Raw genomic sequence first — 18072 nt, 5'->3', positions numbered from 1 at the left:
ATGATGCAGGCGTGTCAGGGCAATGCTCTGGTTTTGGGGCAAAAACTCTATCTAGGGTATAAGCTAATTCTACCATAGAGTTTTTGCCCAAAACTCAGAGCATCACCCTGATGTGCCTACAGTACTTCTGTTGAAAGTTACATGGGCACATTGCTGAAACATCAGGTAAGACTCCCTGTTCTCATTAAGCCCACTCCATATTTCCCACCAGATGCACAGAGGGATCTGGCAACTGTGGAACCACAACTGAGAAGGCACATGTACAGGCAGTTGTTGATTTTGCCTATTTGCATTTTGACACTTGCAGAAGACCTTGCTCAGGTCAGCAAAGCTGTCATGGAACCTGAAAATCAGTATCTAAACAAAGAAAAGATTGCATTTTATCTGGAGGCTATTGCTCTTTTTAAAGGCAGAGAGCAGTTTCTGGCACCCAGCACTGCCTACTATCAGAACTAATGGTATTTATTCCTAGCTTCTCACCTTTAAAACTCTTCATACTCTCAAACAGCTATGTTGGGCTTATTCCATCTATTTATTGATTTAAAATATTTATATTGCGTATTTGATTTATATTTTGGCAGATCACATTACTTTATTATCACACAATTTAAACACACACAATACTAATAAAATACGTTTAAAGGTAAGGAAAAACGATACAATCAAAGTGTTAATTGCCTTGTAAAACAAGGACTGATCATCAAAGCTTACAGGCCAAAAGCTTTCTTGAACAAGTTGGTATTACAGCCTCCCTTAAAAGCCAAGGGAGAGACTGTGGCGAATTCCCCACTAGCCTGTGGCGAATTCCCCACTGCACTTTCGCACTCCTTCTCCTTGTGGTGCTTCTGCCCGATTTTGCACACACTGCCACAGAGCTGCGACTTGCCCTACCTCTTCCCCGAGTTTTCTTTGCGGCTTCAAAATTAAGTTTTCAGAGAATCCTACAGCCTTGGAGAGAACTTGGGAAAGAGGTGGGCAAGTTGTGGCCCTGAGGCAGCGTGTGTAAAATCTGGCAGAAACAGTATGAGAAAACTGCATCAGGGCTAGCTGGGAATTGGCCTGAATTAAATGATCCTACTGTGAGAAGTTTCTTAGGCTTGCACTGACTTCTTTGATCCACTTTCATTGTACTTAATCTAACTGGCAAAGCAACTGAATTTACAGAACACACTAAGTGTACATCTCTAGTCCTATAAATTCTGTTCTTACTCCTCTGCCCCCTTTGTCTTTCTTTTGTCTCTAGGGTATGTAACAGCAACAGCCTAGAAGCAGCTACCAGATATTTAACAGACAAAATACTATGAAAAATTGATATGAATTCATCACCGAGCAAAGAATGTGACCTTTCCTTGAAGGAGTTGATAGCTTTTATCCTGTCTTAAGAAGGAAATAACAAAAGCAGAAAGGGATACCACCTAGAGTTGCTGACTCTAGATTAAGAAATTCCTGGAAATTTGGAGGGTAGAGCATGAGGAGGGCAGGGTTCGGGGTGGGGGGAGAGCAACCTCAGCAGGACATAATGCCATAGGCTCCCCTCTCCAAAGCAGCCATTTTCTCCAGGGGAACTGATTTCAGTCATCTGGAGATGTGCTGTAATTCTGGAAGATTTCCAGATTCCCCCTGGAGACTGGCAACCCTAGAGGAAGGCAAACCTCACATAAACCATACTGGGAAGGGGATCTGGAGCAGAGATGGGAGAGAAAAGTCTTCAACCTTTACCTCTCAACCACTTTTCCACTTCTACTTATGGGGATTTGTCTTCTGCATTTCACTGAATTGTTTACTCTTGCAAGTGTGCAGCCAGAACCTCAGAAGGAAAATCAATTTAGGAGTGAGGAACTGCAGCTGCAAAGCAGCAGAGGCTGTGGAATTGTGAGCCACTTTTAAGCGTGACACATAATTCCCCTTTGACAAAAGTATGCCAGAGAAATGCCTGGCAAGTTAGAGTCTAGTGTGTCATTCTTCATCACAGGCTATAATAAACTCATAAATCCTGGCACAAAGCACTTGTCCCAATCTGACAACCAGAGCTTTCCTTTAAAAATCCTTTATTACTCATTGATTGATATGGAAGGGGTGATAGTTAGATGTTAGTTAGAGCTTTCCCTACCAGGAAGCATCATCTATTTTGTTTTAGTATTTTCCTCTAGATTGCTTTGTCATACAAAATGATGTCTGACTTTCTGTGACTCCTCAACTCTTCCATGAGTTTTGCTGTTTTTAAACTTACTGCATGTTTTCCTAATTTGTGACAATGAATTCTTTATGCTTTGGCACTGCTGTTCTGTCCACCCACTTACTGATGTCAAAAACCTCCTCCTCAATGAAATTATGCTCTCCCATACTTTAAATGGTATCAGATAAAAAGAAATAGGCATATATATATATATATATATATATATATATATATATATATATATATATATATTCTAGTTTTGAGGCTAACTATAGGGGTAGAATTGGGAAAGATCCTACTTGCTTCTTCCCAAGTTTGTTTTTCCTATGCTTCTCAAGGTACTTTAACCTCTGGACAAAAGTAAAAGGGCACTTGTCCTTCATCACTAAAATATTGTTGTGTATGTGGACTAATGATACTATTACCTATGTTCCTGTGTGGCTCATTGGAGCCTTTAGCACTGAGCTTGGGAACTCAGGAACAATGGGCAGTAGGATCCAATTCCCTGCTACCCTGCTCCAATAGTGGGCCCCCTACTGGTTTAAATGATCCAATGGCGTCCTAGCGTGGGAACCTCGAACTGTATATAGTTGGCCCTGTTGGCCCAATGCACCAGTCTTAGAGTTCAGCCATTACTATGCTGTACTGAATAAAGAGAGCTATGTTCATTACAACCTCATCTCCTTCATGCATTGAACCCACTATATTATAGTGGCGACAAGGATGGGATCCTGCTGAGCAAGCCCCGGAACCCAGTACCACGCATCGCTGCTCCCAAGCTGCCAGCCCTGCACATTGCATCGCCACACCAGATGACATGGCTACAGCTACAGCAATGCTGCCCGAGTTTGACGCAGCCCATCCCGAGCTATGGGAATTGGGGGTCAAACAACTCAAATATTATCTCGTGGCCCAGGAGATCGGAAACCAGGATGAGAAACAGGAGATGAAAAAGGCCATTTTGCTGAGTACCTGTGGCATCACCACTTTGAGGCTAGCTGAGAGCCTGGTCGTGCCAGCAATGCTTAAATCATCCTCCTTCAAGCAGATCATCACAGCACTGACCAGCCACTTCACTCCTCAGCCAACTCGTATGACCTGACAGCTTCAATTCCTCTTCAGGCATTAGCAACCAAATGAGTCAGCTGCCGACTACCTCACCTACTTGCGTGAACTCGGGGTGAAAACGAAGTTTGTGGCGCAGCAGGAAGAGGCCCTGCTTGAAAAGTTCACCCACAGCCTCCATGATGAGAAGGCCATCTGGAAAATCGCTGAGGTGGATGACCTGATGCTTGAAAAGGCTCTCAAGATCACCACTGCAGCCAAAAAGGTGGGTAAGGACAAAAACCGCTGTTCCGAGGTCTGCGCTCACCAGCTCTCCACATTGGCATCCAAGGACTTGGATGGTGACGACACTCTCAAGCTGCACCATGCGGTCCCATGCGCCTACCTCCATGTGCACCAGAGACATTGACCTCCTGGTCCTGTGCCTAGTGCGGGGAAGATCACAAGCATCTATCGTGCAAGTTTAGGGATGCTACCTGCTGCCAGTGCAGGAAGTTGGGCCACCTGGCATGGGTCTGCCAGTCCAAAATGACCCGCTCCACATCAGGGGGCACAACACAGCAGCAACATGGCTGACGCCATGTGGCCACCAGAGTTGAGGAGCTGCACTCCCACAATGCATCATCGACCCAGGTATGCCAGTTGTCCAAGCCCTCTCCAGACAAACTAAAGAGCATTGTGGTCACAGAGGGTGCTCCATGCAAGATGGAGATAGATTTAGGGGCCACCTTCTTGGTGATCTTGGCCCAAACCCTCAAACAACTGTGCCCCAAAGGGGGACCTCACCTATATCCCTCCCCAGTAATAATGTGGGACTTTCAAAAATGGGAAGTCGCCATAAACGGCATGGGGTTTTTCCGGGTCAAGTATGGCCAGTTCAAAGGCATGCTTCCACTGCTAGTTGTTGCCAGGTCCCTCTCTAGTCTGCTAGGCCAGGCGTGGTTCGATCCTCTAGGGATCTGCGTAACTTGAATACAGAACCCACATCGGCCAAGATTTCCAAAATATCTGTGAGGAGTTCCCATTAGTTTTAGATGGAACTCTGGAGACCTACACCAGGCCCTCTGTGTCCCTGCAGCTCAACCCCACCATGCAGCCTATAAGGCTTAAGGCATGACACATCCCCTTCACTTTAAAACCCAGGATTGAAGAGCAGTTGGCTGCCCTGTAGCCTGGGGTTTTTAGAACCAGTCACCAATGCAAAGGAAACTCTCATCGTTACACTAGTGAAGCCCAATGGAAGTGTCCACATCTGCGCAGACTACAAATGTTCTATAAATAAAGCGCTGCAGGACCACGCCTACTGAGTCCCTGTGGTCAACCATGTTATGGCTTTACTGGCAGTGGCAAAAATATTTGGAAAGATGGACCTGGCCCGGGCATATCAGCAGCTACCCGTGGATGAGGCAACAGCTGATGCGCAAGCAATTGTTACACACCAGGGCGCTTTCTGGGTCAAGAGCCTCCAATTTGAGGTCAGCGTGGCCCTGGAATTTTCCAGAACTTAGTGGACTCTCTTTTAAAAGGAATTCCTGGGGTCCAGCCATTCTTTGATTATGTGCTCCCGGGAGCAGCCTGTCAGTCACTTCCGGGTTCCTGTCCTGCATCTCGACCTGTGTTATTAGTGACAGGCTGCTTCGGCGTGCCGCTGCGCCGGCCCCCTGGGTCCCACAATGATGGGACCGATGCCACAGGGACGGGCTCGAAACACTCTATAACCCCTCAAAAGAACAGCAGTCTAGCTCGCTTCCCCCGAGCCCTGCCGCCATAAGCCTCAAGGGGGCTCATTTTGCGGCATCTCCCGGCGGGAGAGTGGCACCCGCACGGGACACATATCAAATGAAAGAGGGGGCGCAGGGCTATCAGAAACAGCCGGCAGAGGGAGTCGGGAGACCACCCCACTGGGGGATCCACACCCCGAAAGTGATGAAGGTGGCGCAGATAGAGCCAACAGAGGAAACAGGACAAAATAAATAGGCTGCATTATGCAGCGCAGTCTCACTGGAATCTCACTGGAATCTGACTGGCTTCTCAGCGTGGAACCCGTTCTCTCTAGTCTTCTCACTTTGAAAAAAGTAAAAAAAGAGTTTTATTTAACTTTATTTCCCCGTTTCCCTCTCTATAAATAATCTTGGTGTTTCCGGCGGTGATATTTGGGGGATTTTTGGGGACGTCACAGGAAGTGCTGTGAAGTCACTTCCTGTTTCCGGCAGTGGCATTTGGGGGAAATGATGTCATTTGGGGGAAATGATGTCACAGGAAGTGATGTCACTTCCTGCCTCCGGCAGGTGGCGCAGGGGGAAGTGATGTCACAGGAAGTGATGTCACTTCCTGTTTCCGGCGGTGGCATGACATCACTGGAAGTGACGTCACCGGAAGTGACGTCACTTCCTGTTTCCGGCGGCGCACGCATTTTGCGCGCGCGCACCCCTACCTTCCCCCCCCCAAAGGTGTCCCTGGCTGGCCTTCAGACATTATGGCCACCCTAAGTGCAGATGAAGGCACTTTCCTGCAGCTATGTTTGGTGGCCCAGGATCAATGACACGATCGAGTCCTGGGTCACCCAGTGCCAACCCTGCCAGGAGACCTGACTGGCACCACCCCATTCTCCAATACAACATTGGGAGTCCATCCACAACCCATGGTCCTGCCTGCATTTTGACTTTGCAGGGCCCTTTCAGAGACAGACATTTTTCCTCATCATGGACTCACATTTGAAGTGGCTGGAAGTAGTCCCTGTGGCATCTACTTCCTCCTGAATCGCCATCAGAGTCCTCCACCTGGTTTTTGCTACTCACAGCCTGCCGGACACTCTCATTTCTGACAATGGGACTGCTTTTACATTGGGTGAGTTCCAGGACTTTTGCATTCGGAACCTGATAAGGCACATCAGGTCCACGCTCTTCCACCCAGCCACAAATGGCCAGGTGGAACGGATGATGCAGACAACCAAGGAATTGCTCCGCTGCATCATCCATGGGGACTGGGAGGCCCGTCTTGTGGAGTTTCTCTTGGACCAGCATGCAATTCTCTTCACTGCCACTCGCCACAGCCAGGTGGAACTCCTAATGGGCTGGCAGCTGTCCATCCTCTTGAACCAGTTGAACCTGGACCAAGCCCTTGACCTGCAAGAGCTTCTGGACGTGCTCTGGGCTCCCTGCAAATTTGCTCTGGGGGACCCAGTCTATGCTAAGAACTTTGAGGGCAGCCCAGCCTGGATTCCAGCCATGGTGGCAAAGGTTCTAGGGTCAGTCTCCTACAAGGTGACCTCAGAAGGTGGGTTCACCCTCTGGTGGCACATTGACCAACTGGGGTCCTGCGCAGTCCCAGAGAATGAGGTTGACAATGACAGCCCTGTGGACCAGCCAGATGCTCTGCCATCTCAACCAACCGAGCTGGCCAAACCCAAGTACTTGGCACCAGTGCCCCAGGCTGAGTCAGTGGCAACCAAGGAGGCCGTGATGCCAGCTGAGACTCCAGCATTGCTGCCCCCTTCGCTCACCATGCCAGAAGTCGCAACTGCTCCTCTGCCCACTTCGGCACCCAGACAGTCCATACGGGAGCACCACAAGCCAGCCTACCTCCAGGACTGTTTGTTAGGGCTTGCGGATTGGGGGTGGGGGGAGGGATGTTGTGTATGTGGACTAATGATACTATTACCTGCATTCCTGCCTCGCTCAATGGAGCTTTTAGGACTGAGCTTGGGGACTCTGGAACATGGCAGTAGGATCCAATTCCATGCTGCCTTGCTCCAATGGCAGGCCCCCTACTGATTTAAATGATCCAATGGGGTCCTAGCACAGGAACCTTGAACTGTATATAGTTGGCCCAATGCACCAGTCTTAGAGTTCAGCTGTTACTATGCTGTACTGAATAAAGAGAGCTATGTTCACTACAACCGCGTCTCCTTCTTGCGTTGAACCCACTATATTATAGACATGAAAAAGAATTGGCTGTTCCAATACAGGGTCAAAGGAGAGAAGAACAACGATAGTGCAGTGAGAATTTTTAAACTTTTTATCCCACACAAAGATCCTTATGCATTTCTCATGCTGCTTTGTCAGGGGATATGTAAAGCAACTTTCTCTAAAGCTGTTTCCACCAAGAAGAATCTCCATTGGGGACGGAGTTCTAGAGTTTTGGTGCCATGACCAAGGTTGCCTCTCCCAGGTTGCTTTACAGATCCTTACAAAGCAGCATGTGAAATTCATAAGAATGTGTGGAATAGAAATTTTTAAACATCCCCACAGCACCATTGTTTTTCTCTGCTTTGACTTTGGTTCTTAGGGACAAACAATACATTATGCTTTACACAAATTGCCAATGCTTGGACTGCCAAGACTCAGCAGTGCCTGGGCAAGGCTGACCTCTACTGATATCTGCTGTGAAGCAGGTGAGTGCTGGGGCATGGCTGCCACCCCTGAACAGCTTATCCTTCAACTGCAGCTGCATCTTGCACGGAAAGGTCAATAGTAGAATCCAGTTTATCTTGAAACACAGCTGAAAACCATTGTTTTAGAAACTGGAGCTATCTACAAGAGCTATCTAGCCTTTTATAGTATTAACAGATCACAATACATACCAAGCATCTCAGTACTGAAACTCCAGCAGCATAAACAGAGCACCAGATTTGTTTGTATATAATGGAAACATGTAAAAGAGAAATGCGTACAAAAAAACCTTTGCATGCCCCTGGGATTTCACTTGCTTTTCTTCTCGCCACAATTCCTAAGACAAATCATACAATCCACTGTATGGTCTTAAAAGTATCTGTCTTCAGCATACTATTGCAGCAAACAAACTAAAAAAAAAGAAGTAACTCTACAGATTGTCTTCTTTGGTCACATGTTACATATTTGGATCCCAGTACATCTTTTGAAAATGTCTAAGTAACTATTTTTAAAAGGGTCTTGAGAATAATCTTATGAATATTCTCACCTTATGATTATTGTGTATGACTTCCACTGAATGTGGAGATGGTAAAATCTTTGGTTTTGTATTCAGAAGATCTCAGATTTGTTTTCTCCCTAGAGTTCCCCACATGTATAAAGGCTTGCTAAAAATGGTATTGTCTCTCTAAGTCAAAATGAAATAATCAATGCCCATTTTGTATCCTACTTCATCTTACACATTCCTTTCTGGAAGAGTGAGGAGGATAACTCATAATGACAGAACTGTTCCTATGTCTGAGCTACATAAACATTTCAAAATCCTATTTACACCAAATTTAATTTGAAACAGGACAAAGGTGTTATAGATCTGCCAGGCCTCAGTAACACTAAGGAATCCTCAGGAAAAGAAGAGCCTCAGGAAATCAGCTCTGAATCAGCAGAACCAGCAAGCAGGAAGATCAGCTGCAGGCTTGTCAGAGTTCACAGCTGACAGCTGATGCAGAGCCACAGCACCTTCCAGCCCCCTTCCAACAGAAGAAACCCAGGTGGTCATTACCAGTCCTCGAGTTTCACCCACACCTTTTGAGCACCAGAGACAAAGGCTTAGAATGGAGCTTCAAGAAAGAAGACAAAGCACATGTCTCCTGGCCTGATGCCTGCTGGTTGCTGATGATGTGTAACTGCAGAGTTACTCCCAAGAATCTAGCTGCAAGTAAGACCTTCCATCAAAGGCCTATAAAACCAGTCAAGGGAGACTGCTTGAGGTGGAAGTCACCAACAGCTCTGAACTTTTGGATTGGCTCTTGATGCTGAAATCTTCCTCCCTGCACTCATGGATGAGCTTGGAATGTTGGACCTTTCCTCCTGTATAACACTTTGAACTGGACTCTGCTCTCTTGGTAATGGACTTTTGGATGGAACTTTGACTCTGACCCTGGAATTTGGCTTGGACTGATTCTGACAAAGTGGGACTAGATTCTAACAAAGGGAAAAGGAAAATAAACTTGTGCATCCCTCATAAAGTGACAGATGTTGTTGGTATTTTACGGTTTATTCTGCTTCAAATTATGGTAGGGTTGCCAGCTCCAAACTAGGAAACTCCTGGAAATTTGGAGGTAGAGCCTGAGGAAGACAGAGACCTCAGTGGGGTATAGGGATCCCAAACTACCCCAGTATGAGGGTCCCCTGCTTATGGGTTCTATCTCTCCACTACCAGCCAGCTGTCAGGGGGAATTCCACGCCCCCCCCCCCAAAAAAAAACAGGGAAGAACGTAGAGATTAAACATGACATGTGTATGTGACATAGGTACATTGGAGACATTGCTCTGGTTTTTGGGCAAAATTCTATGGTAGAAGCTAATTTTACCACAGAGTTTTGCCCAAAAACCAGAGTGTTGCCCCCTGATGTCACTTCCAGGTAACACGGACATGTGGCAATTATTTTTGGTACTCCTCTGCATTCTCAGTAAGTTCACCTCCATCCCCCATCCACAGCAGGTCCTGAGCCCACCCTCCACACCAGCAGAACTGATCTCTGTTATCTAGAGATCAGTTGTAATTCTGAGGATATTTGTAAAATGTGGATGCCTGGAGGCTGGCATTCCTGAACAATCAAAGGTTTCCACAGACATAAGTCAACTCTTGTGGCAGAATGCAGCACATTTATAATACAAAGGTTTCCACAGACATAATGCGACTCTTATGGCAGATGCAGAACATTTATATATTCTGTTTTGCTGTGGTTCTCATAACAAATATAACTGCACAAATATAACTCTCATAACAAAGCTCCCTATGTGGTTATATGATTTCTACCCCAACGGAAGAGGGGAACATTTTCACTAGGTTAGCTAGGACAGTTTAAGTCAGCATAAACAAGAAATCAGTTGTTTTATACATGGAAGGGCACTTACATTTCTGTTGGTAGCATATTAGTTATTTATTACCTATTTAGAATACTTGTATGCTGCCAGAGTCCTGGTAGTAACTATAATGCACAGTGAATGTTTTAAAATAGAGTCATGCCTGCTGCACTGGAGTTTACATTGGTCTATTTGGGCAATTGTATATTTCCACTATTATTTAAGTTCTGACACTACAGTTCTGAGAGAGAGAAATGGAAAACACCCAAGAAATAGTACTTTGATGAGAAAGTGGTGCTGGATTTGAGTTTTGAGTGAATCCTAAAGCATTATGTAGACATGATGACACTGGAAGAGAGATCCTGCATTGAAAATAGGGGACCAGGACAGGAGGTCTCCTATAGTGGGAGACCTGGCCCCCCTTCTTTGGGACCATAAACCAATTTTTCCTTTTGACTGCCAAAATGGAATGTTACAAATAAACAGCACAAACCTATATGATTTATATATTCAAGTTTTCATACACTGTCTTCAGCTTTGGCTTTGAAAAAGGCCTGCAGAATTTGTGACTGACTCATACCAACACACCGTAGCAGCCTTTTGTGGCAGCCCATGACGAACTTACATCCTGTTTCTCATGTCTGCCTTGGATTGCAAAATTTGGAAGAGAAGTGTATTTGTCAGTGTATACATTAGTTGGCCACAATTTGTTTAGCCACAATCAGTATTCCCTCTAAACTGAATTAGCATGAGCTAGCTCACAGTTTTTTAGCCTCCAGCTCACACATTTTTATTTTAGCTCAGGAAGGATGACCCCAAGCACAACAATTTATGCAGTAGCTTACAACTTTAATTCCAGTAGTTCACAAAGTAGAATTTTTGCTCACAAGACTCTGCAGCTTAGAGGGAACACAGGCCACAATTTACAAATACTGCTTCTGCTGTTTTGGATATATCTTTCATAAGCATCAGTCTTGGAAAAGTTCTCAGAATGCTCGCTATATATTTGATGTTAAACAACACTGATATTGCCTATTGCTACTATAATAACTAGGTTTGCTAACAATCCCTGACCTTTTCCTGTACAGCCTGCCATTATACTACAAAAGATAAACAGATCTGAAAACTTACTGGTCTTTCAACAGTATATGAACTCCATAGTGGCATCCAGATGTTGTGGCTGTATCCACTTATATATTTATTATGGTGAAGGAGGCAATAGGTACTCTGCTTCTGTAGAACATAGGGTCTACCATAAGGCAAATTATAAGCCTCAGTCTTTTGTTCTAGAACATAAACCAAAATTACTGAGCTTCACATTTGTAAAATAATTTTAAAAAATGCGCAGAGGTGGAAGATGAACACACAAGAATGATGCAATGCAATTGTTTACAAAATTCTTATATATGTTTATTTAGGCTCTTAGCTTTTCAGAACATTGAGGACATGGAGGGGGGGAGAGAAAACCATTGTTTGCTGTTCTACACATACAGCAGAATGTCATAGTAATGATGTGGCAGAATGGACTGCACCAAAACCAGATTAAAAATAAGGAATTACAAAGTTCACAATTTCACTACATTAAGCAGAAAACTAGTTCAGGACTGAAGAACTAGGCCAGATTCTTTGAGGTACTTTTTTTTAGGACTTTTTTTGTGGGGAAACCCCAGCAGGAACTCATTTGCATATTAGGCAACACCTTTGACATCACCATTGTTTCACATAGGGCTTTTTTTGTAGAAAAAGCCCAGCAGGAACTCATTGACATATTAGGCCATACCCCCTGACACCATGCAAGTGTTCCATATTAGGCCATACCCCCTGACACCATGCAAGTGTTCCATGACACCTGTGTGTTCCTGCTCAAAAAAAGCCTTGGTGTTTTTTTTAATACAGGGAGGGTACTTTGAAATACAACTCCTCTACCTTCAGTGGTTTCAGACCATTCTGCCACCTTGTTCTGCTTGGGGTTGCTCATTCCAGCCTGGGACATTCCATTCAGAGTGGTGTCTGGAGAGGGCAGAGTTTAGGGAGGGAGGGAGCTCTTTGGGGAAGTGATGCCATATAGAGGCCACTGTGTCTGAAGGAGCCATTTCCTCTAGTGGAATTGATGCCTGTAGACTGAAATTCAGTTGTGATTCCAGGAGAATTCCAGACCCTGCCCAGAGGCTGATAACCCTAATTCTGCTGCGTGTGTAGACCAGGCCTAGGACAAAACATTTTCCTACCTATCTGGCATGGTTTGTGCAGGAAACTATGCTGCTTTGACGACAGACTGAGCTGAATAAACACCTAAACTAGGTGTCCCCAAACACTAAAAACCTGTGGTGGGCACCAGGAAAGGTGTCCATGTTGGGGGCATGAATACCATGTTGGAGGGCCCTGTTCTAAACAACCCAGCATAGATGGGCTGCATCAAAATAATTATTTGGGTAACAGTCCAATTTTTGAACAGCATAGTATTCTACAAGATATCAGTAGTTTGCCGGACCCTGCCCCTACCTCTCATTTACTCCCACTGCCTGGAGTGGCAGTAGAATTTGCTTTTTTAAAAATGGCCATCAGGCCAACAGCTAGGTGTCACTTCCAGGGGAAATCTGGAAGTGACCTCAGTCCTCTCTAGGAATCACCAGAAATTCTATGGTTTTGCAACTGCCTTACACCATCCCCCAGTCTCCTGCTGACTGCAAGCCTTGCCTGACAACCCTATGACAATGAATTAAAGGAACTTAAAATGTCTCCTATCGAGATCCTGGAAGCATTTCATGTGCATGCACACTTCTTCAGATACAGTGAAATGGAAGTTACCAGTTCATACATATAGTTAGAGGGTGAGCAGCCAATTAGCTAGGTCAAGCTGCATTCTTACTGCTTACATTAGGCAATGCCCCCCTCCACCATGACTTGGTGTTTAGGCATTCATAGGACTATTCCAGTGATGGGTTTAACAGAAACTATTCAGCAGATGCATGGTGAAACATAAATGTAAAACAGGGAAGATGCTTTTAATTTCCATTTATTTCCACCCTAATCTGAAATAAGTAGGTACCTCATGGTGTTTTAGAACAATAGTCTTCACCATTGAGAAGCATCTGCAACTTGAACTCCACTTTTTGCTTTTTATGATGTATGCCATTATTCTTCCTCCTTCTCTGTCTCTTCCTTCTCCCCCTAGATCTTTTAATAAATTCTCAAGGCAAACCCCAGAAAACTATAGTGATGCACTGGTTCAAATCTTCTTTATGTCCAGCCATGGCCTTTTTATGAGCCATTACTCATCTTATGAATACCAGTGTTTTAGATCCAGACAGAAAGTAAACAAGAATGTATGATGCTGTTCTCCTACCTAAGAACTTACCCAACTCAGTGTTGTCCATACTGTGCCTGCAATAACCACGCTCTCTTCTTCACCCCTGCTAGGAGTGGGGCAGGGAAAAGGCTTGATGAGGAAGCCATGTGGGGAATGAAGCTAAGCTTCATAAGGGAAGCATACTATCTACTGTATCCGCCATAGTAAGCAAAGTTAGAGGCATCTGTCCTTGGCCAGCCACTTCTCTGTCTGTTACTTCTCTTACATATTCTCCTTTCCATTTTTAGAACCCACCTTCTTCTGTGCCTCCATATCTGAGGTCATAATAGAGCCCTAACATATGCTGGATGGAGCCCTCTGGCTGTGCTACAAGTGGACAGATAAACAATACACATAAATTCCATGGAATTTCCTCTCCACTCCCCACAAAAAATGCATTCAGGTTAAGGTCCAAATTTAGTCTAAGATGTAAGTTTAGACATAGTAGCATTTCATGTCATGGTGGATCTCAATGAAAAACTAATATTCATTGTGGTCAACCATGAGATGCGTGCGTGTGTGTGTGTACTCACTTGCTTCACTGCTGAGATTTAATCTTTGATTCACTGCTTCCAAATTTGTTAACTGGGGGAGGGACACAAGATAATTATTAGACACAAAGAGAAGAGTTCAAATATAAAGCAAAAAAACCCCCTCTGAATTTGTCAGGACTTACTGAGTCACAGACGCATCCTGAGGTATTTGAAGGTGAAGAAGAGTTGAAGAAGCAGGTGGAAGGAGGCGATTGCTCTATTGCCAGTGCTGGATGGTAGAAAGGAGACTTCAAAAGGTGGTTTAAGCTGCCGTGTGTTCCATTGTTAGGTGCTGGTTTAATTTTAAGAAGATCTGTTAAGAAGAAAAAGTAATTTTTTCTCATTGCACACTAAACATCCAAGATTTATTTATTTCAGGCTCTCTCCAAGATTAGAGCCCGGGCTCAGCCCCCCCAGGCCATATAAAGTTGGCTATTAATAAAGAGGCATTACCATTTCTGGCTATCATTTCCGACATTAGCATCTTTTCTAGATACTGCTACTCTTATTCTGCCTAAGAACCCATACGTTTATTTATGGTCAAATTCATTTGGTGCTGGGTAAGAACTTGACAGTGGGCAGAAGAGGCAAAAAGAGTGACCTCACTGTCAGCACAACTCCACTGACAGAAGGAGGAGGAGATGATTTCATCCTCTTCCCCTGCTTCACTGCACTACACAACCTGCATGGTTATTAGTAAATGCGAATCCCACAGCCTTGGGAATACATTTTCCCAGGGTTGGAAAAGACTGCTGTGGGGAGAAAAATGTGGGAAAGGGGAGTGATCTTTGTGCCTACTTGATCCAATCTATTAGTCTGGGAGACCAGAAGGGAGGACATTCTGCTTTGCTCTTGTGACTGCTACTGCATGTGCCAGGAGCCCTCCAGATTCAGCGCAGTAAAATTCCCATAAATATTTCCCTGTCCAATAGGCAGAGCAGTGAATCTGCCTCCAGTGGTCCTGTGAGGGATGCAAATGCAGAGCTACTGTCCTTCTAGACAGAGTTTCCACCATACTATAGAAGGAAACGTAGATTAAAGCTTTGTGTATTCTATTACACATCCTTGCAGAATGCCACTACTTTGGATAATGTCCTTAGATTGCACAACATGTTTATGGAAACCGAATGTCATGTTTCTGCTCACTGGATTTGCTTTCAATGTTGCAAAAAATTGAAAATACTTGATACAGAACACAGAAGAACTAAGCAATACTTACCACACATTAAGTTGTAAACCTCAATGTTTTCAAAAGGCTGCACCTCAGTTTTTTCTTTAAATCCTGGCCCATGTGCTACAAAGATGGCCTAGATAGTTATAACAAAATGGTGTAATTCAGGGGCTTTAATTTAAGATTTTACTTTAAAAGAAAACCAGTACAGCAAATTTTTAACTCACGGCAAGTACTAGAAGTTAGAGACATGAACTTAAGTTTGAGGGGGGAAACTAACAACCTGCAACAATCTGGTTAAGCATATTTTGTGTGTATACGATCTTATTAAAAACAGGTCTTAACTGTTTTGTTTTGCTAAGACTTTTCACAACATACTCATTCCGTGATTTCAGTTATGCATATGAAAAACCTGGCCAGTATAATATGAACAGTACAACAGGTAGGCATTCATCAGAGTAAAACTATGCCACAGAGCACAACAAATACTTGCTTATATACATACATAAAATTTAAGATGTTAATATAAAATTTTCTGGAAGAACCTTCTTACCTCCATACTTTTGAATTCATTGTCATAGCCATGGTTACCACCACCACAAAATTTATAACTTCTTGTCCTAAAATAGACATATATATAACTCAGCACAAGAATATTTATTGCTGCAAATTAGACCTGAGCCACAGAGGTTGCTATTTTAGTAGAATTTTCATCAGCATCAAAAAGAACATTTTGCTTTTTAGGCATTTTGTTGTTGATTCTCTCAAGAGGGGATGAAATGATTCAGCTGTCAGGAAGCATTGCCCTCACCATGAATGGCTTTCATTTGCTCATAGGTACTATGTCAGCTCATAGTCAAATCTAATTGTATATCCTGATATAATTGCATTTATCAAATGAGCTTAGATTTGCTGGGACCATTCTAGGGAACAAAAAGAAGCCTTAGCCAGGGAAAAAAGATAGCATTAAAGTATTTGTTGATGGGAAACTATTGTCAAGAAACTGATTTTTTAAAAATACTATCTTAAAGGGGGGGGGAGTTTGGGGGGGGGGACAAAACTCCTATGTTCAACCCAGATATTAAAACAGGAGAACATATGGCTCAGTCCAACTTCAGATCTGCTTTGACTTTATGTGAACTAGATCTAATTAAAGTTTCTTGTCCTTCCATAAATTGCAAACTCCTGTACAACTTTCTTCCACTGAATGAATTTTATATTTCTATAGCACTCAGACATTTTTACTTTGGCTAGGACCTCACTGGACCACTGAAGAATGACTAAGTAGTCCTGTGTCAAGAATGTGTTCTCAGATCAGTTGATCAGAAGAGGTAAAATTTCCATTCAGTTTTAAGATACTTGATTCGTTTGACAAGTGTCACAAAGGATTTGTTTTATTATTGCTAAAAGGAGGTTATAACACGGAACCTGTTATAGTTATATTATTGCTAAAAGGAGGTTATAACACGGAACCCCAAAGAAGTCGGTGATATTTCCCATTTATCTAAGCAGGGTCTGAATCAAACATGTCTTTTGTCTTTTTTTGGCCTTTTCATGGATCTATGAGAAAGAAAGTGCTATTTCCCCACAAAGAAATGCCTTCTCAGCCACTGGTTTTCTTTTTCCTATTTTAAATGGGATATGAATTTTGACAGATCCCTTCTCAGTGTCTTGCATCCTCTTGAGACTGTTGCTTTAATACTGTAAAACTCATCTGAGGACATGGGAAGGTGATCTAGGATGGGGCATCTAACCACAAATGAATTGGTCAAAGATTAGCAATTCATAGACAAATGTTTTCTAAAGAATTCATTTATTATAACTTCAAAAATATAACCATCAATAAGTTTAACACTTATGGTAATTTTATTAGCTAACTGTTATTGTAAAACAAGGAAATTAAGTGTTTATTTATTTACTTACTTCATTTGTACTCTGCCTTTCACTCTAAGAGGTGCCAGAATACAAGGTCTTTGTGTATGAAGAAGAAAGTTCCTACAGAGGGCAGCAAGCTCTAGCTGAACAAGAACTGAAAGGGGAAGTACCTTTGTTCTAAAGGGTTTTTTTCCTTGTCTGTCTGCAGAATATTACTCTTAGGCTTTTCTTCTAGAACAGTTTAGAACTCTCTGTCAGCAAGTGAAGCACCTAGATTTATCTCTTTTCCCTATCTAATTTGTTTTCCTTTAAAAAAAAAACTATTTTTGCTTTTAATCAGTTCAGTGTCTGCCAACAAGAGAGACCCAAAGCAGCTTAGTTTTGTTCTCCATTTTATCTGCACAACCCTGTAAAATAGGTTAGGCTTAGAGTTTGACCCAAAGTCATCCTATGAAAATTGTATTAAGAGTGACCATTGTTATTGATACATACAGATATTTAAGAATCTACATTTGATGTTTGGACTTTACAAGTTTGCTTCTGGAAATCCCACTTTAATACTGGTTTAAAACAGTGATGTAAAAGGGGCTCTTAAGTAATATAGTTGTTGAAAGGAGAGTTTACTTGCTTAATTTAGAACTGATTTTTTTTAAAAAGCCCTCTTGTTCTTATCTTGAATATTTCAAAGGAACTTCATAATATTTTCACTAGCAATGGCTACATTTTTCTGAAAGTGTGCATTTAGATTATTCACTGGTTTGGCATTTGGAAAACACAGATGGAATAAATGTAGCTGCCAAATGAGGGCCATGATTTATTGGAAATATTTTCTGTTTCTTCAACTATTTTGGATAGTTTCACTATTTAGACTAGTTTCACTAACATTTGCTGGATTTTTTCACACCTGCCAATTCTTAATGGAAAGTTACTTGATATTCCTAAATAAAATGAATTATGAGTATACACTAGAATAGACAATATTTTTCTTCACTTTTGTTTCTATTGTAGGCTTAGGCAACAGGCACTGGCAGCAAATTTGTGTCTTTAGTCATGAATAAGAAGGCCGTATCACATTGAAAGTGGGAGTGGAGTCTGATTTTAACCCTCTGGAAGAAAAAAACCCAGCTATACCACTTTGGCATAGGGATC

The 18072-nt window shown here is 43.1% G+C and overlaps 1 protein-coding gene across 1 annotated transcript in view; it reads right to left on the bottom strand.

Moving 5' to 3' along the window:
* ENPP3 (ectonucleotide pyrophosphatase/phosphodiesterase 3) overlaps window positions 1–18072 on the bottom strand; it is an 83386-nt gene that overhangs the window by 12122 nt on the left and 53192 nt on the right. Inside the window, exons 16-20 of the mRNA XM_060239457.1 lie at window positions 15602–15668; window positions 15097–15184; window positions 14021–14190; window positions 13878–13929; window positions 11127–11281 (exon numbers count right to left, since the gene is read on the bottom strand). Of these exons, the coding sequence (XP_060095440.1) occupies window positions 11127–11281; window positions 13878–13929; window positions 14021–14190; window positions 15097–15184; window positions 15602–15668 (532 nt within the window). The remainder of the gene's footprint in view (window positions 1–11126; window positions 11282–13877; window positions 13930–14020; window positions 14191–15096; window positions 15185–15601; window positions 15669–18072) is intronic.

The sequence above is a fragment of the Heteronotia binoei genome, chromosome 1 (genome assembly GCF_032191835.1).
Source record: "Heteronotia binoei isolate CCM8104 ecotype False Entrance Well chromosome 1, APGP_CSIRO_Hbin_v1, whole genome shotgun sequence".
Classification (NCBI taxonomy): domain Eukaryota; kingdom Metazoa; phylum Chordata; class Lepidosauria; order Squamata; family Gekkonidae; genus Heteronotia; species Heteronotia binoei.
The sequence above is the reverse complement of the archived record's forward strand: the minus strand, read 5'-3'. Positions and strand labels throughout refer to the sequence as shown.